The sequence below is a fragment of the Pantherophis guttatus genome, chromosome 2, assembly GCF_059756535.1.
Source record: "Pantherophis guttatus breed Tessera chromosome 2, ASM5975653v1, whole genome shotgun sequence".
Classification (NCBI taxonomy): Eukaryota; Metazoa; Chordata; class Lepidosauria; order Squamata; family Colubridae; genus Pantherophis; species Pantherophis guttatus.
This window is the reverse complement of record NC_142064.1, coordinates 249,622,641-249,648,505: the sequence shown is the minus strand read 5'-3', so window position 1 is coordinate 249,648,505 and position 25,865 is coordinate 249,622,641. Positions and strand designations below refer to the sequence as shown.

Sequence of the window (25,865 nt, the reverse complement as noted above, 5' to 3'; positions counted from 1 at the left end):
TATCTATATCTATATCTATATCTATATCTATATCTATATCTATATCTATCTATCTATCTATCCATCTATCATCTATCTATCTATCATTTATATCTAATCATCTATTTTCTGGCATAGGGGGAGGTTCTTGAAAATTATGAACAACCCCTTATGTTTGAAGAGAAACATTTTCAATCAGTGTGTGCTACCTGCTCTAATCTATGCCGCTGAAATATGGACATTAACCTCACAATCAATACAAAAACTAAGAGTGGCGCAAAGAGCCACGGAAAGATACATGCTCAGCATTACAAGACAAGATAGAAAGACCTACACATGAACTAGAGAACAAACGAAAGTATACGATATCATCAAGAGAGTAAAAAATAACTGAAATGGAAATGGGCTGGTCACATAGCAAGAAGAACTGATGGCAAGTGGACCAAGGCAGTCATAGAATGGATCCCACTTGATAAAAAGCGTCCACAAAACAGACCTAAAACAAGATGGATCGACGACATCAGCAAGTATTGTGGGCCCAATTGGCCAAAGAAAGCTCAGGACCGTATTGGTTGGAAACATGCGGAAGAGGCCTTCATCCTGCAGTAGCTAAACAATGGCTAAAATGATGATCAAATATAGCAATAGCAATAGCACTTAGACTTATATACCACTTCCCAGTGCTTTACAGCCTTTCTAGGTGGTTTACAGTCAGCATATTGCCCCCAACAATCTGGGGTCCTCATTTTACCGACCTTGGAAGGATGGAAGGCTGAGTCAACCTTGAGCCGGTGGGAATCGAACTGCCAAACTGCAGGCAGCCAGCAGGCAGCAGAAGTAGCCTGCAGTACTGCATTCTAACCACTGCGCAATCATGACTCTTCAATATAATATATATATATATATATATAAATACTCCTTAGATTCTATTAGAAAAGCCACGTGGATACAAAACATAACATGATGGAATACCCGCTGAAATATGGCAAGTCACAGAAGGCACTTCGGTCAATGTTCCAACCGAGCTACGTCAGCAAATCTAGAGAACAACACAGTGGCCAGTTAGTTCCAGGGTTGAAAGTAAAAGAGAAGCTGCATTGGACCAGATGACTCAACCCATCTTTCAGTTAATTACTATGATTTAACTGCCTTAATTTTTCACCTATTTACCTTCCCTCTGCACTACCATGAAGGAGATGACGTAAGCATCCCGCATTTAAAATGGACATAAAAAGCAGACTTCAAGACATATGATCCTCCAGCAAAAGTTTTTATTTTGTTTTGGCACAAGTAGACCACATAACATTCAGCAGCCTCTGTTCAATTTCAGATCTGGATAGCTTGAACCATCTTCTCTTCTGCCACTGCAGCAACTGATAAGATAATACTGGGCAAATACAAGTTGTGCTATTAGGAGAAACATTATCTCTACAGCTTCCACTCCAGGGTACAACTCTTGTTCTCCTCCATCCCCCCAGGATCCAGATCAAGGTTTGAATTTCAGGCAAGTTTTGGATTTGGATTAAAAAATAAATGAAACAGTGGAATACAGGTAAGTCCTCGGCTTACGACCACAATTGACCCCCAAAATTTCCATTGCTAAACAGAATAGTTGTTAAGTGAGTTTTGCCCCATTTTACGACCTTTCTTGCCACAGTTGTTAAGCGGTAAGTGAATCACTGCAGTTGTTAAGTTAGTAGACGGATATTAAGTGAACCTGGCTTCTCCTTGTCAGAAGGTTGCAAAAGGTGATCCCATGACACGGGACACTGCAACCATCATAAATACACGCCAGTTGTCAAGCATCTGAATTTTGATCACGTGGCCATGGGGATGCTGCAACGGTCATTAAGTGTGGGGAAAAATGGTCATGGGTCACTTTTTTCAGTGCCGCTGTAGCTTCAAACAGCCACTAAATACATGGTTGTAAATCGAGGACTATCTGTTAGAATGTGGACCGATTAAAAGATGCGCAGGCAGTATAGTCTGCCAGAAGAGGCTCTGAAAACTTCTTTTTTTTTAGATGAAGATCAAAAGTTCGACCCTCCAGCATTTTAAAATGCATCTAGACGTGCATCCGAATGGGGAAAGGCCGCACCTGTTTTGGGAGCCAAGGAGAGATTATCTGCAGTTCACATTTATTGTCCCAATCATGAGACTAACAAAGGAGCTTTCCAAACAAAAAGGTGAAGCAGCGGAATTCATCACCACCCTTTGAACTACAGATACTGAACCAGAAACCTCAGCATGTTCTATGATTCACAAGACAAATTGCATGTTATAGAGTTCTACCTCAAGACATCTTATCTGACCGTTGCCGAATGAGCTCAGGATTATCACCTCTTCATTGGCACCAGGAGGACTTGGGTCAAATTCCCTCCCACCCTTGCTACTGGGTTATCACCATCTTCTACGCATGGACTTCAACTCCCAGAATTCTCCAGCTAGCATACCAACACAGGTAGTTCTTGACTTACGACCACAATCGAGCCCAAAATTGCTGTTTATTAAGCAAGACATTTGTTCAGTGAGTTTTGCCCCATTTTACGACCTTTCTTGACCTCCCACGGTGGTTAAATGAATCACTGCAGTTGCGAAGTTAGGAACGTGGTTGTTAAGTGAATCTGGCTTCCCCCATTGACTTTGCTTTTCAGAAGGTCGCAAAAGGGAGATCCCGTGAGCCCGGGATACTGCAACCGTCATAAATACGAACCAGTTGCCAATCACCCAAATTTTTATCCCATGACTGGAAATGCTGTAACGGTGGTGTGAAAAATGGTCATAACTCGTTTTTTTCAGTGCCACTGTAATTTTGGCTACTAAATGAACTGCTTTAAGTCAAGGGCTACCTGTAGCTTAAAAGTTGGTGAGATTGAGGATTGCTGGTTTATGCAATAGTGTCTTAAGGGGGATGTTCAGCATGCAAAGCTCCCCTAGGCCCCCCCATTCTCCCATCCCCTTGCTGAATGCTTCCTTGCCCCACTCTGCCTTCTCTCCAAGGGCATCTTTCTCGGGCCTCAATGCCAGAAACAACTAGGTCTTCCTTCAGTATTCATGCTGCAAAGTTTCCAGGGATCTGCCTGTTGCTACAGTACAGCTCTTACAACTGGGAGGCCGGCAAGCGTAGGGTGTGCTTTTACTCATTATTATGTGGTGGGCACTACAAGGGAGGCTTGGCACCCTCTGTAGGCCCATTTCACAAATGGTTGGGGCTGCAAAAAGCCCCGCGGCTTTTAAAAAGGAAGTGGAATTGCTCTGAGCCCCACACCCCAGCAGGCTACCCATTCCTGATAGTGGACGGGCTTTTAGCTCCCGTCCCATCTTACAATTCAATAGTGTCACTTGAGAGGCTGCGGGAATCCACCTGCTTGCTGAGCGCCAGAAAGCTCTTCCGGGCCTCACGTTCGGAGTTTGGTGCGCTGGTAGATGGCGCCAGCGGGAGATCCTCTGACTGCACCTGGAGCTGTTGGCTGGGCAGCTCCTCTGAGGGCAAGCTTTCAGGAGAGGACACCCCATGGCGCCAGGGGTTCCAGCTGATTTTCAGGGATGCCCGGGAGAAGGAGGTGCGCGAGAAGCTGCCCAGGGATGTGTCCGTGGCGGGCTCGCTGGCCAGGCCTCGGCCGACGAGATCTCCCATTGAGCTGGTCCGCGCTAAGCTATACAGGCAATCGGGATCGCTGCTCCGACGGGGCTGGGCCAGCAGGGGCTGGGCTGCATGTGACAATGTGGAGCAGTCACCACGCAGTGAGGCACAGGAGTCCTGGCGTGCTGGGAAACGCAGGCTAGAGCGCAGGAAGATGGAATCGCGCACCAAGTGTTCGCGGAAGAGCGCTTCGTCGATGCTGCGGCTCAGGTTGATGGGCGAGGGTGGGCGGAACTCCAGGTCAGCCAACGAGAGGACTGACTCCCGCTCGAAACAGATGCTGGTGTAAGAGCGGCCCATCGCTGCTGCCACAGCCACATTGGGGCACTTGGGGCTGTAGCCCGCACGCCTCGGAGAGGGGCTAGCACCTTGGCCGGGTCTTGCTCGCAGGTCGTTGCTGTCCTTGAGAGCCCAGAGTAGCCCACCGGTAGGGGAGTTCCGAATCAAGTTATTATTGAGGTTGTGACTGGGTATCTTCTCCAGGACTCCGCCAGGCCAGTCGTAGCAATTGTTGGGGTACTCCGGCACCTCAGCCTTGCGGTAGGCGCAGAAGTAGCTCAGGAGCTTGGCCCAGCAAGAATGCTCGGTGGTGTCGTGGTGCTGGCAAAGTGCCTGCCAAGCTAGTGAGACCAAAATAAAGGAGAGTGCCAGTTCGCCAATCCGGAACCAGAACTGTACAAACCACCAGCCCCAGGTGAAAACGTCCGGCTGTCCCAATGCCCCTGAGAGCCACAGTACCCCATAGAACTGCAGGACACAGCATGGCAATACCAACCCACTGCTTGCCAACAACACCCAGGCTTCCCGCCATATGCCTGGCTCCAGGGTGCCCTCCATCCCGTGGCTGTGCCGCAGCAGCCAGTACACAAACACGGTGGCTGGCAGGAGGCAGAGACCGGCAGTACAGGAAAGGGTGTGGAGTCCCACAGACACAGCTGAGTGCATTGGAGGGGACAACAAGTCAGCCCCCAAGAGAACGATGCTGTGTAGGGAGCTCAGTGCAACCCAAAATGGCAAGCTCTGCCATCTGGGGGGCAAGATCTGCAGCCGGGCCTGATGAACCAAGCGGAGCAAAAGTACCGTGAAAGTGCTCAGCAGCAGAGGGAAAGGTGCAGTGTATAGCAGTCGCAGAGCACGGGTAGGCAGCCGGCCCAGGGAGCCATAGGGGTCAGCCAGGAAGAACGTGGCTCGCAGTACTCCAAACACCAGGAGCAGACCACTGGCAGCCAAGACATAGGGGAGCTGTGACCTGTGCAAAGAAAGGGATACCCCCAGGCATGCCAAACTAAACAGGCTTAGCAGCAGAAAAAGCACTCCAGCGCCGTAGACGTGCAGTGCCCAGGCAAAACTCAGTGTCTGCTCAAGTTCCCCCCAGCGCAGAAGGGTCTTGTTGGGCAAGAGCTGGTGGCAGGTGCTTCCAAGACGGGGGCAAGGTGGATTGGAAGCAGGGAGCATGGCAGGCAGGCTTGGCTCCGGCTTAGGCAACTGAGGATGCTGGACAACTCTTTGCGTGGTGACTTGGATTAACCCACGGCGAGGGGTAGCTGGAAGACGAGCAGATGTAGTGGAGACCACAGTGCTACTTTGCCCAAAAGGGTGCTTCCAAGCTGGATCTGAAAATAAGAAAGAGGCGAAAGGATGATCAAGACATAGGAAGCACCAGGCTTGCAGTACAGCACAATTTCCTGATTCCTTGTCATTCTGACCTGTGCCCACAGTAACAAAACAGAGAGTAGCATGTTGAGGTCCAATACAAGTCTAGAATACAGTACTATGATAATCATGAAATAAATGTAACTTTTATTTTATCCCAAAGTTTAATCTTCTTCTTTAAATAGGCAGCAACAATTTATTTATTTATTTATTTATTTATTTATTTATTTATTTATTTATTTATTTATTTATTATTCATATTTCTATGCCACCCACCCTTCGAGGACTCTGGGCGGCTTATACCAAAGACAGTATACTAAATAGCATATTGCCCCCAACAATCTGGGTCCTCATTTTACCCACCTCGGAAGGATGGAAGGCTGAGTCAACCTTGAGCCGGTGAGATTTGATCCGCTGATCTGCTGAACTAGCAGTCAGCTGAAGTAGCTGCAGTACTGCACTCTAACCACTGCGCCACCTCGGCTCTTTTTAAGAGTTGCCAGACCTCTCCGAGCCAGAAGGGCAGGGCAAGCTGGGAAACTGAATATATTTCCCAACTACTGGAGCAGTTTCAGAGGTCTGTATGATTCTTGCTCCCACTTATTTTTTCTTTCAAAAAAATATATATACATAAAAATACATAGTTGAAGAATTTGGTGTGATGTAGAATTTAGTAAATTTCATAGATTTTTTTAAAGCACAGATTTGGAGCTAAATTGAAAATGTGCCTGTTCTGCTCATTGAGCTGCCTTCAAGTACTATCAGAGGTCTATTTACAAATATTAAAAATTGGGCCTTTGCAGGAGTGTCCCCTGTAATGATATGTGGGAATGACTTGAGGAGGAAGGAGGAAGAGTCGCAGCCTAGATCAGAGGTCTCCAAACTTACTGGCTGGGGAATTCTGGGAGTTGAAGTCCACCAATCTTAAAATTACCAAATTTGAAGATCCCTGGCCTAGATAATGGTCGGATAAACTAAACCTGAGTTTGAGGACAGATGGGGTGGAGAAAGTGCCTCACAAGAGTTCTTCTCCGGTTTTCGCGAGAGTAAAAGTAAGGGAGTAGAGAGATAATTCCAGATTGCAGATGATTCCGTTACAGGTAATCCTTGGTTAATACCATTTGTTCAGTGGCCATTAAAAAGCTACAATGGTGCTGAACGAGGAGATTTAGAACCGGTCCTTGTATTTGCAGCCGTTGCAATGTTCCCATGGTCACATGATTGGGATTCAGGCACCTGGCAGCTGGCTCACAATTACGACAGACACAGGTCATGTGATCGACTTTTGCAACCTTAGTGTGCAGTTTTTGACAAGCAAAACCAATAGGGAAGCTGGTAGGATGTCACGTATGGTGATTGTGGAATATCATGCTAAATGACCATCTGGGATCTACTTAATAATCTCAACTGGAACTGCCAAGTTGGTGTGGTCATTTGACACCTTGCTTTACAACTGTGCCTCTTGGTGACAGAATTGCCAGACCCAATTACCCCCATTAATTAAAAACCTGGAGTATAACTTAACAATAAAGGTAGTGTTACTATTCATGGTTGATGCTTCTTGGATGGACTTTCTCAAAGGGCTGCCATCCCCTTGAACATATCCCCTCAGCATTATCTTTGGCAATTTTTTAAGCAGGCATGGTTTATAGGCAGATTGGCTGGGTTCATAGGAGACATTTATCCAGGCTCATTAATTAAATTACAATTGAGTTAATTAGTCCAAATTCCTCAGCTCATAAAGTTCACTGGACCATATAACCAGAGAGGATGGATTTGCACATCATAGTAGGGCCTAAAACGTGATTGGTTATTTTGTACTACAGTAAATCATGCAATTATGGTTCCCAGAGTAAGAGCCTTTTCTGTGGGGGCACCTACCCTTTGGAACAGGTTACCCCCAGGGATACGAATGATCCCAGATCTTCGTACTTTCCATCGCGCACTTAAGACCTTTCTCTTTCACCAAGCTGGGCTGGCATAAATCTCTTCATTGTTCTAAATCTTTATGCTGAAAATTCTTAACCGATGAGCCAAATTGGCTTAATCATCTTATATTCACATTTTATATGTATGTTATGTTAACTGTTCACCGCCCTGAGTCCCTCAGAAGAAGGGCGGTATAAAAATTAAATAATTAAATAATTAAATAATTATAATCTATGTATTTTAATTTAATTGTTTTAATTTGATTTCTATTTGAGTTGATTCAGCTAGTCATTGTTTTGGTTTCTGTTTCATTGATACACACACATCTATAGATCTGTCATATATTGTATCTATTAATAATTAATTAATTAATAATGAAAGTAGTAGTGTAGATTCAGAACAAGCTTTTTAAATATGTATTTAGGTTTTACTTTTCAAAATAGAAATCACAAGAAAATTGAGAAAACACCTAAATGCACTAAAAACAATCCATACCATTAAATGAAACCCTGTGAAAATGGAGAAAAAAGCCCACAGGAAAGAAAAGAGATTTTTAAAATCCAAACTTTCTAAAGAAAAGAAAAAGAAAAAAAATGACTTTGTACATTGCGCCGCGGTGGCGCAGTGGTTAGAGTGCAGTACTGCAGGCTTCTTCTGCTGCCTGCTGGCTGCCTGCAACGTAGCAGTTCAAATCTCACCAATTCAAGGTTGACTCAGCCTTCCATCCTTCCGAGGTGGGTAAAATGAGGACCCAGATTGTTGGGAGCAATAGGTTGACTCTGTAAACCACTTAGAGAGTATATAAGTCTAAGTGCTATTGCTATTCAACATATTGATAGTCGCTGGTTTACTCATTAATACCTTGAAATGAAGTACATTAAGTAAATACATTGCAAGGGTATAAGGTTTATAGGAATTTCTGAATCTAGTTTTAAAACATGGGTTTTTTCAAATCTAAATGCCAAAGCCAGCTTATCCCCTCAGCTTCTAGCAATCTGTACTTGTTTTCCACTCTTCTCTGGAGCTCAGATTTCCTACCAGCCTTAACAATTACACCTTATTTTGGGGGCGGGAAGAGGCTTATTCAATCTGTTTGAGCCTAATTTTCTTTTTCTCCTGTTCAGTCGTGTCCAATTCTTGGAGGACTGCCTGGACAAGTCCCAGCAGTTTTCTTGGCAAGATTTTCCACAAGTGGTTTACCATTGCTAGAGAAAGTAATTAACCAAGATCACCCACCTGGCCCAAGACGGGATTGGAACTCATGGTCTCCTGGTTTCTAGTCTGATGCCTTAACCACTGAACCAAACTGGCTCTGGCCCTAAATTAAGAGGCAATAAGTATCTTGGGCTTTCCATGAACATGAGGGAATATAAGGTATCTTCAAGATTATCCTCTCCGTTTTGAATCTGCCCACTCAGATTAGGAGAGAAAGGCTGTTAAAATTTCCTTTACTAAGAGGATTCCAACGATGGGGACCCTATGTCAACCCTTCTCAGTAATCCCCTCCCCTCTGTGTTACAGATTGCCCCTTTGTGTTACAGTCCACCCCTTCTCTATGGGTCTACCAGAATGCTTGAACAGATGGAATCTCAGGAAAGGAAGTAAGGTCAATGAGGGCTAGTTGTGTATGATAGTTAGTGGATGTTTATAACCACATATTGAGGTTATTGATTTAATCTTTTGTATTGCTGAATGTAAGCTGCTCAAAGCTTTTGATATGTTGAGCAACACAGAAGCCTGAATGAATGAATGAATGAATGAATGAATGAATGAATGAATGAACGAACACTTTTGAATTTCATGGTGTAATATAGGTAGAATACAAACATTAATATGATCAGACTTGCAAGCTTGTGTCTCCCAGGCATATCTTACTTCAGTTCTCAGGCTGGCTGGCAATTGAAACCAAAGCACATTTGAAAGGCACTAGGAAATTTAAGACTGTTCTAGATTTTGTTGAAGATGCAGACACTGGAAGATTCAACTGACACATAGAATATGGTTGAGTCATCAACTGGCAACTTTTTGGAATAGTGTTTTAATGCATATAAATAGATCTGTGAGGAAATCCTTAAATGTTAAAATATGTTAATGTGCTGCTGAATAATATACCAAAGCTTTGGAATCTGTTTATCAGAAATTATGGCTGTATCAAGCATGAGGCTACAGGGTTAGCTAAAAAAAATTACACTGGAAAATTCATATTATTCCAGATTGTAAAGAATGGTTTTTGGAAATGTGTGACTTATCTGTTATGGAAAAGACAATATTTTCTACCAATCAAAAATGGAGTATATGCTGCTGTAGCAGAGATTTTTGTGATATTTTATAATATTTAAAATATATATATTTATATTATAGCACGCTACAGTATTAATGAATAAACCAGTGACTATTGACATGTTGAATATATAATCACTTTTTTCCCCTTTTCTTTAGCCAGTTTAGATTTTTAAATTTTCTTTTCTTTCCTGTGGATTTTATTTCCCATTGTCACAGAGTTTCGTTTAATTGTATGGATTGTTTTAAGTGCATTTTAGGTGTTTTCTCAATTTTTTTGTGATTTCTATTTTAAAAAGTGAAACCTAAAGACATATTTAAAAAGCTTGTTCTAAATCTACATTACCCCTTTCATTATTAATTCTGCTCTACAGTTACTGCCCTCTTTTGAAATATAGTTGTTCTATCTCATCTGTTCAGTACTGAGGCTCCAACTGAAGCCAGGAGAAAAGGTATTATTATTGTTAAAGAGGAAAAGAATAACAAACACCTTCCAAGAAAATAAGATGATAATCACGCTCCCAGTTGTGTAACAGCTTGGTTGTGAATAATTGGATTCATGACTTAGTTGTGAATAATTGGACCTGAATCAGCAATGGAGGAACTGGTCCATTGCAAGGATCCTCCCATGCAATGCACAAAAACAGTATCTCATGAGATGCCAGAGGAGTTGCTGAATCAGCTTTGTAGTGTCTAGGAGGCAGAGTTTGAATATACAATGGATTATGGAGAGAAGCTGTGGATGTGGATGTAGGTTACCTAGATTAGTATTTTCCTCTCTCTCTCTCTCTCTCTCTCTCTCATAGCTCTTTATAGTAAATATACTTATTTATTTACATTATTTATTAAACGAGTTTAGTATGGCTGCCTATATAAATCACAGAGGGGCCTCCAAGTGACTTACAACATTAAAATCCACAACATAAAACCAGTGGTGAAATCCATATTTTTTTACTACCGGTTCTGTGGGCGTGGCTTGGTGGGCATGGCAAAGAAAGGATACTGCAAAATCTCCATTCCCACCCCACTACAGGGGAAGAATACTGCAAAATCCCCATTCCTTCCCCACTCCTGGGGGAAGGATATTGCAAAATCTCCATTCCCACCCAACTCTGGGACCAGCCAGAGGTGGTATTTGCCGCTTCTCTGAACTACTCAAAATTTCCGCTACCGGTTCTTCAGAACCTGTCAGAACCTGTTGGATTTCACCCCTGCATAAAACCCCACAACATAAAAACCCATACTCCTTCCCCCGCCAGCAGTATGGTGGCAACAGAACACATTTATTTATTAAACAATAAATTGATTCCTGATTCCTCCTCAGTTTTAGCTTCATGGGGAAACCAGAAACAGCCCAGAAATGTGAGTTGCTTAGATGCCCCTATCTGGAATCGAGCCCTGCCAGCAACAATATACCAGATGGTCTGAATACAAAGTTACTACAAATCAAATCCTGGTTTACTGAATTCCATCAGCAGCGGGATATGAATTCAACCATCTACTCAGAAATCGGAGCATCTCACTGAGGGGAAATGGAAGCGTTCATCTGAGGCCTGTAGCCATTCTGATGCACAACACAGTATCTCTCCAAATCAAAAATCTCTCCTCCTGTTTTTGCAGAGGCAGAATAACTCAGGCAGCATTCATCACCGTCAACATCAAAATATCAGCCAATTCAGCTTTTTCCCACCACAGCAAGCTTAACAATTGCTCTGGAACTCTGCTCCACCAATAATGCGATTCAGCTCCTTCAATAGCATTTCCACTCTATTATTAAAATGGATTATTTATAGGGCACTGACAGGAAAAACGGCACTTTTTAGCATACTGAGAGCCATGACATTGCTCTTCATTTTTAATCCGAAATTGAACAATGGCAGAAGACTGTAGATGCAATTTCTGAAGAGCACAGAGAAGAAGGAAGAAATAATTGAGAATAAATCTAGTGCCCAATCTGGAATTTGTATTTAATATTGATTTAAAAAGATCAACTCTTACTATTTTATTTTTATTATATAGTAATTTTAGTAATTCTAGTTATAAAGCATTAATAAGGCCAAACCTAGAATACTACATCCGGTTTTGATCACCACATTACAAAAAAGATGTTGAGACTTTGGAGAAAGTGCAAAGAGCAACTAAGATGAGTAAAGGCCTGGAGACAAAAACGTATGAAGAACGGTTGCAGGATTTGGGTTTGGCTAGTCTAGAGAAAAGAAGGCCTGGGGGGACACGATAGTAGTATTCCAGTATCTGAGAGGTTGCCACAAAGAGGAGGGGGGGTCAACTTATTTTACAAAGCACCAGAGGGCAAAACAAAAAACAATGGTTAGAAACTAATCAAGGAGAGAAGCAGTCTGGAATTAAAGAGAAACAGTGAGGACAATTAACCAGTGGAACAGCCTGCCTTCAGAAGTGGTGGGTGCTTCATCACTGGAGGTTTTTAAGAAGAGACTGGACAGTCACTTGTCTGAAATGGTATATGATCTCCTGCTTGAGCAAGACCTCCAAGGCCCAATCCAGCTCTGTTCTGATTGATTGATATAAGGTTCTTTCTTTTCACTCGTTCAACAGGCTTTTTAAATACATTGGATTAAGAAATAGTGAATAACCAAGACTCCCAGTGAAAATCACAACTGAATGCAGAAGCCTGTAGGCCTGAACCGAGTTCTCAAGGCCTACTCTGGTATTCAACCATGGCACTCCCACATCTTAAAATGAACTGTGGCTGTTAACAGGAATTCCATGCAACTGCATGTTTCAGCTGATCTCTAATTCCATGGGACTGAACAAGGGGATTCTAGACACACACACGCATACACAGACTCTCTTACACATACTGTGTATGCACTTGGTGGGAACAAGATGCTGACCTAGGCAGACTTTGGTCTGATCTAGCAAGGTTCTCTCCACGTTAGAAAAATCTCACGGTGTTCTTACTCACCTGAATGCTTGATTCCTGCATCATCCTGCAATTTGGAGGGGCTCTGTCCAGGGGTAGAAGAGTCAAAATATGTGAGAGAGACTTTGGGGTTCACAGCTCCCCTGACTCGTTGGGGCTCTGCAATATCAGGCATTTCTCCAGTCCCTGGAAAAAAAGGAAAAGGCCTTCAGTGGAACCAAAAATTGATGGTCTCAAAGATTGGCCTACAATGTTGTCTTGGCTGAGGTGGAACAGCAAGATTTTCCAAAGTGCAAAAATCTCCCCCAAGTTAGTTTGCCCCCCACGATAGAAAAGCTTGCTGGTATCTTTCCCATCACTCCTAAATAATTAAATAGTTGGCTTCCTTGGCATTACACCTCAAATCTGAGACTTGGGACATCTAATGATAAGGCTGTCCTTTAGCGTCTCCATCTGCTTCTGCACCAAAGGAGATCTCTCCACTTTGACCGCCTCCTTCTGCCCTAGTTCCTCTCAGAAGTTCTGTTCTCAAGGAAGGTCAGTCCGAACAGAGGAAGAAGGAGATTCTTCTAGCAGCTCTTTGAAACATCACATCAAAGGCAGGAGTTGGTTTTTTTAAAAAAACTTCCCAGCCTAATACAAACCAGCTTATCCTACTTAGGTTTTTCAAGATCAACTAATTGCTTTGTAGTAACAAATACAACCCATGATCAGGTTACAAACCACCATTAAATTACCTCATACAGGTTTACAGATCACCTCCCGCTCCTATAAATCCATCACCAGCTCCAAAAAAAAAAAAAAAAAAAAAAACCCACACCCCACCCTGAAATATTTCTACCAGCTCTTCCTATTATTCCCATCTGCCAGCCCATCCCATGTTTCTTTCATCGCCACCAAATATGCTGGCATCCTAATGAAAGGAGTCACTTAATCATAGGCCAGCCTGCCAGCTGTACACATATTGTATGCAGGGTCAAGTTGAATGCAGCTTCCCTGTACACACCCCTCCCTTCCAGATGCATTCAACATTCACAACCATCACACCAGTTTGTGGTAGTGGTGTTTTTCTTCTTCTCGTACTAAACCAAGTAACAAAGAATGACACTTGAAATAGATGTGATCTTCAACAACAAAAATTGGTCTTGTTTGGATGTTAACCAACCAGCTGGGCCCTCTTCACTTCTCTGAGCTCCATTTTCTTTTCCGAATTTCATCTCTGGCTACTGCTGAACTTATTTTTCCAGCCTTTTTTTCTAGCCTACGAAGGGGGTTCCTTGGTTAACTGTTCCTCTTATGAAAAACGGGTGGGTTGGTGTGGAAATCAGGCTGGCATTTTGTTTTTAGGCACCCCATCTGGCTGTGTTGTTATTGGAGGTTGTTACTTATGATCACAATAAGGATGATCATGTTTCAGGAAATGGCCAGACACCACCAAGAAGTAAAGAGATGCTTACAGCAGGAGGAGGAGGAGGAGGAGGAGGAGGAGGAGGAGGAGGAGGAGGAGGAGGAGGATTCAAACCGATAGTGAAGTGGGATAGTATTCAGTACTCTGGGCTAACAAAGTCCAGAATGTTTATTTTATAAAAATAATAGACCCTTCTTATCTCTAGCAATTTGTAACCAGTAAAGAAGTTTATTAGAAAGGCATTTACCTTGTAGGTTAGGATGACTCCGATAGCACCTTTTCTGACAGAAACAAATTTAATTAAAAGGCAAAAGCTTTGGTGAGCTCAGCTCAGCTTCTGCTTTTTAATACCATTTGGTAGTCAGAAAAGAATGCATCCAGGCTCCTGACAGCGTCTTCTAAATTAGTTAATCCTTTCCCTGCCAATTTTGATTGTTATAATCTGGTTACTGGGATGCTATTCTTGGAAGTGAAAGATGCATTTCTATCACAGGCAGTCCTCGATTTACAAACCACAACTGGGACCAGAATTTCCATTGCTAAACAAGGCAGTTGTTAAGTGAATATTATGATCTTTTTCTTTCTTTCTTTTTTTTTTGCCAGGGTTGTTAAGCGAATCGCTGCAATTGTTACTTGAATCACAGAGCAGTTAAGTAAATCCAGCTTCCCCCGTTGACTTCACTTGTCAGAAGTTAGTTGGGAGTTAGTTACAAATGGCGATCATGTGACCCCAGGATGCTGCAACCGTGGTAAATTACATGCTAGTTGCCAACAAGCGCCTGAATTTTTATCACATGACCATGGGGATGCTTGTGATGGTTGTGTGAGGATCAGTTCTTAAGTCACTTTTTTTACTGCCAGTGTAAGTTTGAACAATTGCTAAAATAATGGTTGTAAGCTGAGGACCACCTGTATCACAATTCTCCCCCTTTAATTTAATGTGTGCCCTTCAAGAGTCCTTTAACCAGGTTTTCTCCTCAACTCCCAACCTTTTCTTGCTTCCCTGTCATCGGGCCAGCTCCCTGCTCCCCATGGCACTTGGTGTGTGTCTTCCCTTAAGAGTTGTTGCCACCTCCTGCCCTCTCCTGCTTCATCCTCCTCCTCTTCCCAGGACACAGGTATGTGGGACTGGGTGAGAATTTTCAATGGCAGAAGATTCCTTTAAGTACATAAACCAAAGGCAAATCTAAACCTACCTGGGGAAGCAGAGCTGCCTTGAAAGATGGTGGTTTCCATTCCAGCCGTGTCCCAAAGTCCTGGCTGCTGGGTGGTATCAATGATCAGGTTCCAATGAGTGCTTCTTAGATGAGGATTTGGTTCTTGGGGGGTCACCCCTAACAGTGAAGGGGTGAAAGGGACAGGGAAGTGGTCATCCGAAACAGGCGGATGGAAGCTTGCTGGGCTTTGCCTATGCCCCTTCCCAATCAGTGGGGTAACTATTCCTTCCTGAGAAGGGGAAGTCACCGGTGGTACATCTCTATCTTGCCCAGGGAGATTCTGAGCATCTCCAGCTGCCTGAACCACAGGCCTTAGCGGAGACGTAGAAAGCTCTTCCTGGCCAAGGAGGCCACTGGAGACCTGTCTACTCTTGTATGAAGCCAAATATTTTACTGTGGTTAGATTCCGGCCCAGCAGTTCCTGCTCTGACACGCTGTTTTCCAACCATCCTCTTGAAGCACCAACCTTAGGTTCGGCATCCTCCACCACCTCCCATTTGACAAGAGATCTGTTAACAGGGAATGTTGCCAAAGGAATGGTGGACACAGTGGGCCTGGGGCTTAAGGTAGTTGCTGGGAGGCCATGTTTGAATCCTGCTTGGTGGAGGTTGGGCAAGGATCCCTCCTGGGAGACAGGTAGTTCTGAGGCCACTAGTCTGGGTGAAGTGGGAAGAGGGGCTGCCACAGAGGTGGACATGTTTCTCTTTGATATGCCAGAAGAAGGAAGAGGGAGCTTTTTCCTCCTCTGTTTCGGACTTCGTTCCCGAATTATACCACCGGTATCCTCAACCTCTCCCTGAACACTGAGCAAGCCTACTGTTGGCAGAACAAGACTCTCCTCAGTCAAGTGGGGAGCTAAACTTCCACCAGAAGAACCAGCTGGTACCCCCTTTGCAAGGAGCTTGAACCTCCTCTTGGATTTTGTAACTCTAGGGTGGCCAACTGGACTGGCACCTTGGCTGTTCTCATTCTTCAATTCCCCGTCACCACTAGAGAACTCATGGCCAGAGGAATCTGAGTGGGGAATGACTGGCAGGGCCCTTTGAGTAGGCTTTTTAGAGGGGACTTCCAACAGAGGTGACTGTGGGACAGAATTCAGAGGCAAGTGCCAGGTAGAGTTCTCTGGAGTCGGGAGGTACAAAGCCAGGAGTAAGGCAGGTAAGAGCAGGCTCCAGACAAGGAATAACCCCAGGGCAGCCATCCTTAACGACAGACAGCAGGTCACTCAATATCCAGCGTGGTCACGGCTGCTCATGCTTCATCCTGTGGATAGGAACATTTGTGATTGTGAGAATGAAGAAGTAAGAGGCCCATCTGAAGCCAGGAAATGGAATAACATTAGGCAAGGGAAATAGTCCAATGACAAAGATTACAGCAGCCAGTTTGCTGGGAAGGGTACAGAAAAGGGGGGAGCCGGGAGGGAGGGAGGGAGGGAGGGAGGAAGGAAGGAAGGAAGGAAGGAAGGAAGGAAGGAAGGAAGGAAGGAAGGTGCAAGCAAGAATGAGTGTACAATAGTTTACAGCTGCACCATGTGCATTCATCCATGAGACACATGGATGTAAACATGAAAAGGGAGTCATGTGCATACACCGTTCCTCCCTCACATAGCTGAGAGCATTTCATTCTTCCCCCTTTCTTTATGCCAAGCATTGATGGGGGGCCCCCCGCATGGAAGTGGCCGATCTCAGCAACTCCTACCCTGAGGCTTTTGACAGAGCAGCTGGAGCAAGACCCTGAGCCCCTAAGCAACAATGTGGAAATTCTTGGTGGCATCACCCTGAGCAGAAAGAAAATGACTCTCAAGGTTCACAGCCTTGAGTCTCTCTCTCTCTCTCTGCTCTGTGCCGGCATCTCAAAAAAAATGCCTTCTTTTCACTGCCCTTTGCCTGCAGCAGTGAAACAACACAGTTACATAAGGAACTGCCTGATCCATGTTAGCCAGTACTTTCCACTCCAGCTGATGAGAGCCTCTGAGGTTTTTTCCTTCCCTGCTAAGGCTATTTAACAATTTAACTACTAAAATGCAAAGAACTGAATCTGCAAGGAAGACTGTAAACCTAAGATGTATTCCAGAGACGTCAGACCATCCTACAAGGCAACCAAACATCTCATTTCCCAACAATCACCCCCTGCATTATCTGGGCCCCTAAATCTTGCAGGACCTCGGCCCACTCACAAGTTCACCTTGAATGTCAGTATCCCATCCCAACCCGGCTTGAGGATGGGGATGCTCAGACCAAGCTAGCCGAGCCCTGCATCCCTGATTGGTGCCTGGAATCCTGCAACACTTAACCCCTTGCAACTGAAGAGCTGCATGATTTAGGATTCTTGCCAAGCCCATCTGCACAGCTTGGGAAAAGTTGTTTTCTCTCTCAGAGGCAGCCACTGTTCCTGGATGGCTTTAAGTTGGCACAACCCATCCTTACGCAAGAAGGCCAGCAGGATCCAAATCAGGATTACAGTCTCTCTTTGAACTTGAACCCAACCGGCCACCCGTGGAAATTCACACTTATTGATACAATTTATAAGCAATCTATCTTCCATGGATTCCAGGTGATTTACAATTAAAATCTGTCAAATGGGGATAAAAATGGCTAATCTCAGTGACTTGTTGAGAATGTTGCCCTTGATAAAATTCATCGTTTTTTGGAAGTCAATTCACCCACCTGCTGGTGAGTCATACCTTATCTTCATCGAGTCATGTTTGCAAAGGGCAAACCAGCCACCCTTTTTTATATTATTATTATTATTATTATTATTATTATTATTAGTTAATCTTTAGTGAGATTCACAGCCTTTGAGGCTGGTTAATAGCTCAGCAGCTCGAGTCTTTATTATTATTATTATTATTATTATTATTATTAATAATAATAATAATAATAATATTAATATACACAAACTTGACAGTATACACAGCAAACAAGATAACCATGCTGGATTTCATATCTCAAATCACTAGTCAAACACTTCCCAAGCGTTCAGGACTGCATGATGTATTGGCAGATTATGCGAGCAGATCCTAGTAAAGTGGGATGATGATGATGATGATTTACTTTAATTAAATATGAACTCAGTCAACTGAACATTCAAAAATGCATCACAAATACCACTGACCATCATCATCATCATCATCATCATTATTATTATTATTTTGCAAAACAGCCCTTTCACCCTCCCCCAAGCTTCACACAATCCTAACCCTGCAAAGGTCAAGGCCGGGTAGCAAATTCAAGGGCACCCCTTTCCTCCCTGCCAAGAAGGGATCTTCCCCTGTGCTTTTGAAACCCACCTGGGATCTTGGCGCAGCAGATCTCCGTCTCCGATCTGGGCCAGCCCGAGGCTGATCTTCGCGGGGAGGAAGCGAAAAACACAGCAGGTTTAAAGCTTCTGCCCGGCTCCGGGACCGCCGGGGGAGTGAGCGGGAGGGAAGCGAAGAAGCGGACAAGCCCGGGACCTCCTGCCTGGGCGCAGCCAATCTTAGCCAGAGCCGGGGCGTCTCCGCCTCCAAGGCCGGCAACGGACAGGGCGGGCTAAGCGTCCCGGCCGGGCAAGGCTCATTCATTCATTCATTCATCAAGCAGGGCACGTCGCGTCTGTCCGAGAGCCCGGTGGCCGCGGGGAGTGGGGGCGGGGGAGGTTGGCACCCGCCCTCGGCTCGGAATGGCTCCAGGCGGTGGAAAAGCACTGCGGCCACCTCGAACGGGGCACCTCCTGGCGCCGCGCCTGCCCCGGGAAGGTAACCCTGCGCAACGGCGCGTCCTTGAGCCGCCAACCCTTCCGCGGCGGGCCTCCCGATCGAGGAGCTGCGGGGAGGCAACCGGGGCAGCGGCGCCGAGGGCAGCCAAGCACGCAACAGCTGAGAGGGGGGAGTGGGAGTGGGGGGGGGGCAGCAGGTCCAGCCCCGGCTACCGTCCCGTCCCGCTAGCACCCGCCTCGGATGATCCGTCCGCCGACGCCCTCCCCGGGGGTGGGGATGGGGTGGGAGGGTTTGCTTTGGGACAGAGCAAGAAGAAGAAAGAAGAGCCCCGCTGCCGCCCTTTCCGCGCCGGATTCGCACTCGGGGCCCAAAAGGCGCCAAGGACGGCCCCCCGCTCAGAGGCGCTTCGGAAGGACCCCCCCGATCGGGCTCCCCCGCTTCGTCTGCACGATCGCGTGCAAAGCGCAAAGCTGGGGATGGGAGGCGGCCGGCAGAGATCGGCTTATGGGACTGGCGGAAGATCAGCCACCCGGTTGGCGCGCCAGCTCTCCCTCTCCCTCTCTCGCTCTCTCCCCCCCCCCGGGATCTGGCGAAGGGGGGTGGGGGGAGGAGCGGGACGCCGCAGTGTCCACGTGGCTCCGTGCGGTGGCTAATCCACGCCGCACCTGCAGCTGCGATCGCGGGAAAGGAAAACGGCGGGTTAAGTTTTCAAGCGAGAGTTACCCGCCTTATCATCATCTTCTTCTTCTTCTTCTTCTTCTTCTTCTTCTTCTTCTTCTTCTTCTTCTTCTTCTTCTTCTTCTTCTTCTTCTTCTTCTTCTTCTTCTTCTTCTTCTTCTCCTCCTCCTCCTCCTCCTCTTCTTCTTCTCCTCCTTCTCCTTCTTCTCCTTCTTCTCCTTCTCCTCCTCCTCCTCCTCCTCCTCCTCCTTCTTCTTCTTCTTCCCCTCCTCCTCCTTTTCCTTTTCCCCCGGGGAACGGAAAGCTACTTTGCGCACATCAAAAAGCCTTGTGGTTCTAAAATTGAATTGAACAGATTTAAGACTTGGAAGGGACCTTATTTATTAGTTTGATTTATATGCCACCCTTTTCCGGAGACTCAGGGCGGCTTACAATGCGTTAAGCAATAGCCTTCATACTTTTGTATATACCTGCTTAGTAGGGCTTCCCCCACCCCAGTGGTGTTCTATTTTATACAAAGTCAGCTTATTGCCCCCACAAACCAGGTCCTCATTTTACCTACCTTGAAAGGATGGAAGGCTGAGTCAACCTTGAGCCGGGTGAGAATTCAACTGGCAGTAATTGCAGGCAGCTGGCAGCTAAATGCTACTTTTAACAGTAGTTTAGTCTGCTGCGCCACCAGGCTCCTGATGACCTTGTAGGTCATCTAATCCAAACCCCCCCTCAAGATGGAGACCCTACCTACACCATTTCTGAAATGGTGAATTGAAAGCTTCCAGTGATGAAGCTCCCGCAACTTCTGAAGGCCAGCTGTTCCACTGGTTGATCGTTCTCGCTGTCAGAAAATTTCTCCTTATTTCTAGGTTGAATCTCTCCTCCTTGTCTTGTGGCTGAACTCTGAAAATCGCTGACCCGAAGGAAACCCACTGGTCAAATGGGAGCAGGGAGGGCAGAGATTCATCCCCCCCACACACACCTTTATTCAGGGATAACTATATTATTTTTTTAGCGTATTTTTTAGCGTACAAGGGGAGCAATAGCCGTAGGTAGCATTCCTTACTTAAGCTACACATGGTCCCAGGGTGTTACTAAATGGGTGACAACAACCAGATGCAGCCATAGTGCCCATTTGGGCCTCACGGCCATTACAAATAGAAGTGCATAAAATAAAATAGGGATGCCTATAAAGGTGCTTAACCCACCACTCCATACCTTCTGGATGTGCTGGTCCATTGTACAGGTAGTCCTTTACAAAAAGGACAAGTACAAAAAATGGAAAGAGGGACACACAACTAAGGCAGAATATCAGCAGATAGCCAGAATCTGCAAAGATGAAGTCAGGGAAGCAAAGGCTCAGAATGAACAAAGACTTGCAGCAAAAGTCAAAGATAACAAAAAAAGTTTCTTCCAACATATAAATAACAAGAAAAAAATCAAGGAAACAGTCAATCCACTAAAGAGAGAAGACAGCAAGGAAGTACCAAGCAACAGAGAGAAAGCAGAAAGCTGCTTAACTCATTCTTTGCATCGGTCTTCACACAAAAAGAAACTATAGTCCAACCTACCAAAAACATAACACTAAAAGACAGACTAGAAATAAAAATTAAAATAAGCAAAAAAATAGTAAGAGAACACTTGTCTGAGCTTGATGAATACAAATCGCTGGGACCTGATGGATTACATCTCAAGAGTTCTAAAGGAGCTGGCAGAAGTCATCTCAGAACCACTGCACCACATCTTTCAAAAATCCTGGAGCATCAGAGAACTACCAGAGGACTGAAAAAGAGCTGATGTGGTTCCCATCTTCAAAAAATTGGGGGGGGGGGAACCAGACCCTGGAAACTACAGACCAATCAGTCTAACATCAACACCCAGGAAGATACTGGAAAAGATAATAAAAAAACAGATCTGTCAACATCTAGAAACGAGTAAAGTAATAACTAGCAGTCAGCATGGGTTTGTTAAAAACAGATCATGCCAAACCAGTCTTATTTCATTCTTCAACATAGTGACTAAATTAGTAGATCAGTGAAATACTGTGGACATAATATACTTAGACTTCAGCAAGGCATTCGACAAAGTAGACCACAACTTACTTTTTGGTAAGCTAGGAAAAAGTGGGATAGATAGCATCACCACCAGATGGATTCATAACTGGCTAACAAACTGTACTCAACGAGAAGTCCTTAATGGGTCTACATCTACATTGAAGGAAGTAAGCAGTGGGGTACCACAAGGTTCATCTTAGGCCCAGTACTCTTCAATATCTTTATAAACGACTTAGATGAGGAAATTTAGCAAATTTGCAGATGACACTAAACTGGCAGGAATAGCTAACACCCTAGAAGATAGGCTCAAGATCCAAATGGATCTTGACAGACTTGAACACAGCCCTATCTAACAAAATGAAATTCAATGTAGAGAAAAGTAAAGTCCTACACTTGGGCAAGAAAAACCAAAAGTACACATATAGACTGGGTGAAACCAGGCTTAATAGCAGTAACTGTGAGAGGGATCTGGGAGTCTTAGTGAACAATCGGCTAAATATGAGCCAGCAGTATGCAATGGCAGCCAAAAAAGTCAACGCAATCCTAAACTGCATTAACAGAGGGATACAATCAAGATAAAGTGAGGTACTAATACCACTCTAGAAAGCCTTAGTAAAACCACACGTAGAATACTGCATCTAGTTTTGGTCACCACACTATAAAAAAGATGTTGAGATTCTAGAAAGAGTGCAGAGAACAGCAACCAAGATGATTAGGGGACTGGAGGCTAAAACATATGAACGTTTGCAGGAACTGGGTATGGCTAGTCTAGTGAAGAGAAGGACCAGGGGAGACATGATAGCAGTCTTCCAATATTTGAGGGGCTGTCACAGAGGAGGGGGCCAAACTATTTTCCAAGGCACCTGAAGGCCAGACAAGGAATAATGGATGGAAGCTGACCAAGGAGAGATTCAACCTAGAAATAAGGAGAAATTTCCTGACAGTGAGAACGATCAACCAATGGAACAGAAGTTGCCTTCAGAAGTTGTGGGAGCTTCATCACTGGAGGCTTTCAAGGAGAAACTGGACTGCCATCTGTCAGAAATGGTGTAGGGCAGTGATGGCTAACCTTTTTGCCATTGCGTGCCAAAAGCGGGAGGAGCGCAGGGGGGATGCGCGCACGTGACTCCCCTGCTTTTGGCACGGGATGGCACGGTGGGCCCAGTAGGCCCTTTTTTCTCTCTCCCCAGGCTCCAGAGCCTTTCTAGGAGCCTGGGGAGGGCGAAAATGGCCTTTCCCAGCCCCCTGGACGGGCTATTTCCAGCCTCCGGAGGGCCTCTGGGGGGTTGGGGAAGGCCGTTTTCACCCTCCCCAGGCTCCTAGAAAGGCTCTGGAGCCTGGGGAGAGAGAAAAACAGGCCTTCCCCATCCCCCCAGAGGCCGGAAACAACCTGCTTCCTGACTTCCGGTGAGCCCAGAAGGCCCGAAAGTCAACTGGCCGGCGTGCGCATGTGCGCTGGAGCTGAGCTCACGTGCCCACCGATATGGCTCCGCGTGCCACCTGCGGCATGCGTGCCATAGGTTCACCATCACGGGTGTAGGGTCTCCTGCTTGGGTGGGGGGTTGGACTAAATGACCTACAAGGTCCTTTCCAACTTTGTTAATCTAATCTAACCTATTTACGACCACAATGGAGCCCAAAATTTCTTCTTGTTAAGCGAGACATTTGTTAAGTGAGTTTTGCCCCAATTTTGCAACCATTCTAGCCACCGTTGTTAAGTGCATCACTGCAGTTGATAAGTTAGCAACCGAGTTGTTAAATGAATCTGACTTCCTCATTGTCTTTGCTTGTCAAAAGGTCACCAAAGGGGATCCGGTGACCTTTGGACACAGCAAAGGTCATAAATATAAATAAATACCTGAACTAGGCAAGAATTAAACAGCGGAGGAGGAGGAGTAAGGGTCATCTCCCAATAGGATCAATGGAAAGTGATTCTGGGCAGTCAAAGTTATTTGAGGGACTGCTTTTTCCCCCTCACATCTTATCTTCCCCATCAGTGGCGGGAGAAGCAGGCATGCTAAGGTACCACCTGCCAGAGTTCTATCCAACAGGACTGGGAAGATGGTCCTTTTTGCCTTGGCAACAATCATCCTTCCCCAGGTGATGTTAGCCCCAACCATTATGGCCTTCCATAAAGCTGTCAAAACATGTGTTTTTTTCTTCCAGTAAGCCTGTGTGGATGCCTGGGGAATAGAATAGAATAGAGTAGAGTAGAGTAGAGTAGAGTAGAGTAGAGTAGAATAGAATAGAATAGAATAGAATAGAATAGAATAGAATAGAATAGAATAGAATAGAATAGAATAGAATAGAATAGAATAGAATAGAATTTTTATTGGCCAAGTGTGATTGGATACACAAGGAATTTTTCTTTTGTGCATATGCTCTCAGTGTACCTAAAAGAAAAGATATATAAGAATCATAAGGTACAACATTTAATTATAGTCATAGGTTACAAATAAGCAATCAGGAAACAATATCAATATAAATCGTGAGGATACCAGCAACAAGGTTACAGTCATGCAGTCATAAGTGGGAGGAGATGGGTGGTGGGAACGATGAGAAGATTAATAGTAGTGCAGACTTAGTAAATAGTTTGACGGCATTGAGGGAATTATTTGTTTAGCAGAGTGATGGCATTCGGGAAATAACTGTCCTTGTGTCTAGTTGTTCTGGTGTGCAGTGCTCTATAGCGTCGTTTTGAGGGTAGGAGTTGAAACAGTTTATGTCCAGGATGCGAGGGTCTGTAAATATTTTCACAGCCCTCTTTTTGACTCATGCAGTATACAGATCCTCAATGGAAGGCAGGTTGGTAGTAATTGTTTTTTCTGCAGTTCTAATTATCCTCTGAAGTCTGTGTCTGTCTTGTTGGGTTGCAGAGCCAAATTTAATAGGGAGCCTTTAAAAGATTTGTAAAATGTTTCATTGTAAGCCATCAGGAAGGCCATATCAAGTTGACAAATAAATACATGGATAAATCAAGCAGATGTAAGGAAAGGGGTTGTTGGAAGATGCTTGCAAAATGAAAAGAATTATGTTACTGGAGTTTGTGAAGAGTTGCTCTAATAGAAGGTGCAAAATAGATGCTTGGTAGGATGATGAAATGTAAGCTGTGGAGGGGGCAAATGCAAATAAGAAAATTATTACTGCAAAAATGAAGATGAGGGAATAATATGTATGCTAATACTTATATGCATAAAAATATAGGTCAGGAATCTAGTCCAAGACAGCAAGGACCTGTTAAAAGAGCTAGAGAAAATGCAGGACAATGTTGATGGATATATTGAAGATTGGAACTGAAACGATGTTACAAAAGTTAGTATAGAAGAAGGAAAAAAACAAGGAAACAAATGGTCTGGTAATGTTTAAAAAATGGTACAGCTGCAGGTGCAGACAGATTAACTGGAAAACATGTTAAAATATGGATATAATTTGCTTATGGAATGACTGGACAACTTGTTTTGCAGGTATGAAGATTGAATTAGCGCTTGATGTTTGGAAGGTGCTCTCACTGTTTCATTAGGAAAGAAAGAAAGAAAAGAAAGAAAGAAAGAAAGAAAGAAAGAAAGAAAGAAAGAAAGAAAGAAAGAAAGGAGGAAAGAAAGAAAGAAGACGACTGATGTAAAAACTATAAAAAAGATTTTGAGACTAGAAAAAGTGCAGAGAAGAGCAGTGAAGATGACTGGAGGCTAAAACATCTGAAGAATGGTTGCTGGAATTGGATATGTCTAGTTAATTTTTATTTTATTTTAATTTTTATTTATAACACAACACAATATAACAAACACAAAACACAAAACACATAATATAAGTTCCCTTTTTACAACTGTTTTGTAATGGTCATCTTCTAATATTTACATCTTTCCCCCATTTCCTGTTATACTGTTCTTTTCCTTCTTGTTCCTTTTTCTCTTATTTACATTATAATTCCTAACAATCATGATATTAATTTTGTACATTTTATACCTTGTCCTATCAACATTTTACATTTATAACTTCTCTCCTGTTCTTATTGTTCACTACTTCTAATCTTCAACCAGTCGTACCATTTATTCCATACTACATAGTATTCCGTATCTTCCTTTTCTTTAAGGAAGAATAATCAAATAAACTAAACTAAACAAGTTCTTTTGTTAGTTTGTCCATCTCGGCACATTCTAAGATTTTTTTTTTTTATCAATTCTTCCTCTGTTGGTGTATTTTTATTTTTTCCAATTTTGTGCATATGATATTCGATATAATTTGTAAAATCAAGTATTTTATTTCTTTAGTATATTTTCTAGTGAATATTCCTAATAAAAACGTCTCTGGTTTCCTATCAATCGATTGATCTGTTATTTTTCCTAGCCATTTTTTGATTTTAGCCCAAAACTTTTTTGCAGCCGGGGAGTCCACCAAAGATGATAATATGTTCCATAGATCTTGTTGCATTTC

At 44.2% G+C, this 25,865-nt stretch overlaps 1 protein-coding gene and 1 long non-coding RNA gene across 2 annotated transcripts; one reads left to right on the top strand and one right to left on the bottom strand.

The window, feature by feature from the left end:
- Positions 1-1,233: 1,233 nt before the first annotated feature.
- PRRT3 (proline rich transmembrane protein 3) lies at positions 1,234-19,299 on the bottom strand. The gene is made up of 4 exons (XM_034431733.3): positions 18,301-19,299; positions 14,991-16,274; positions 12,429-12,572; positions 1,234-5,235 (listed from the first exon to the last, which is right to left on the bottom strand). Exons 2-4 carry the CDS (start codon positions 16,210-16,212, stop codon positions 3,302-3,304), a joined length of 3,300 nt encoding a protein of 1,099 aa, XP_034287624.2. The 5' UTR covers positions 16,213-16,274; positions 18,301-19,299; the 3' UTR covers positions 1,234-3,301.
- Positions 18,557-25,753, top strand: LOC117673979 (uncharacterized). The gene is made up of 2 exons (XR_004593632.3): positions 18,557-18,747; positions 24,899-25,753. It is a non-coding gene; the product is annotated as an uncharacterized LOC117673979 (long non-coding RNA).
- Positions 25,754-25,865: the final 112 nt, after the last annotated feature.

Coding starts and splice junctions, on each gene's coding strand:
- PRRT3 (XM_034431733.3), bottom strand. CDS start 16,212: ATGGCTGCCCTGGGGTTATTCCTTGTCTGGAGCCTGCTCTTACCTGCC. Junction 12,573..14,990: donor AGGCAGCTCTGCTTCCCCAG/GTAGGTTTAGAT, acceptor CTTTTTTTCCAG/GGACTGGAGAAATGCCTGAT. Junction 5,236..12,428: donor TGCAGGAATCAAGCATTCAG/GTGAGTAAGAAC, acceptor TCTTATTTTCAG/ATCCAGCTTGGAAGCACCCT.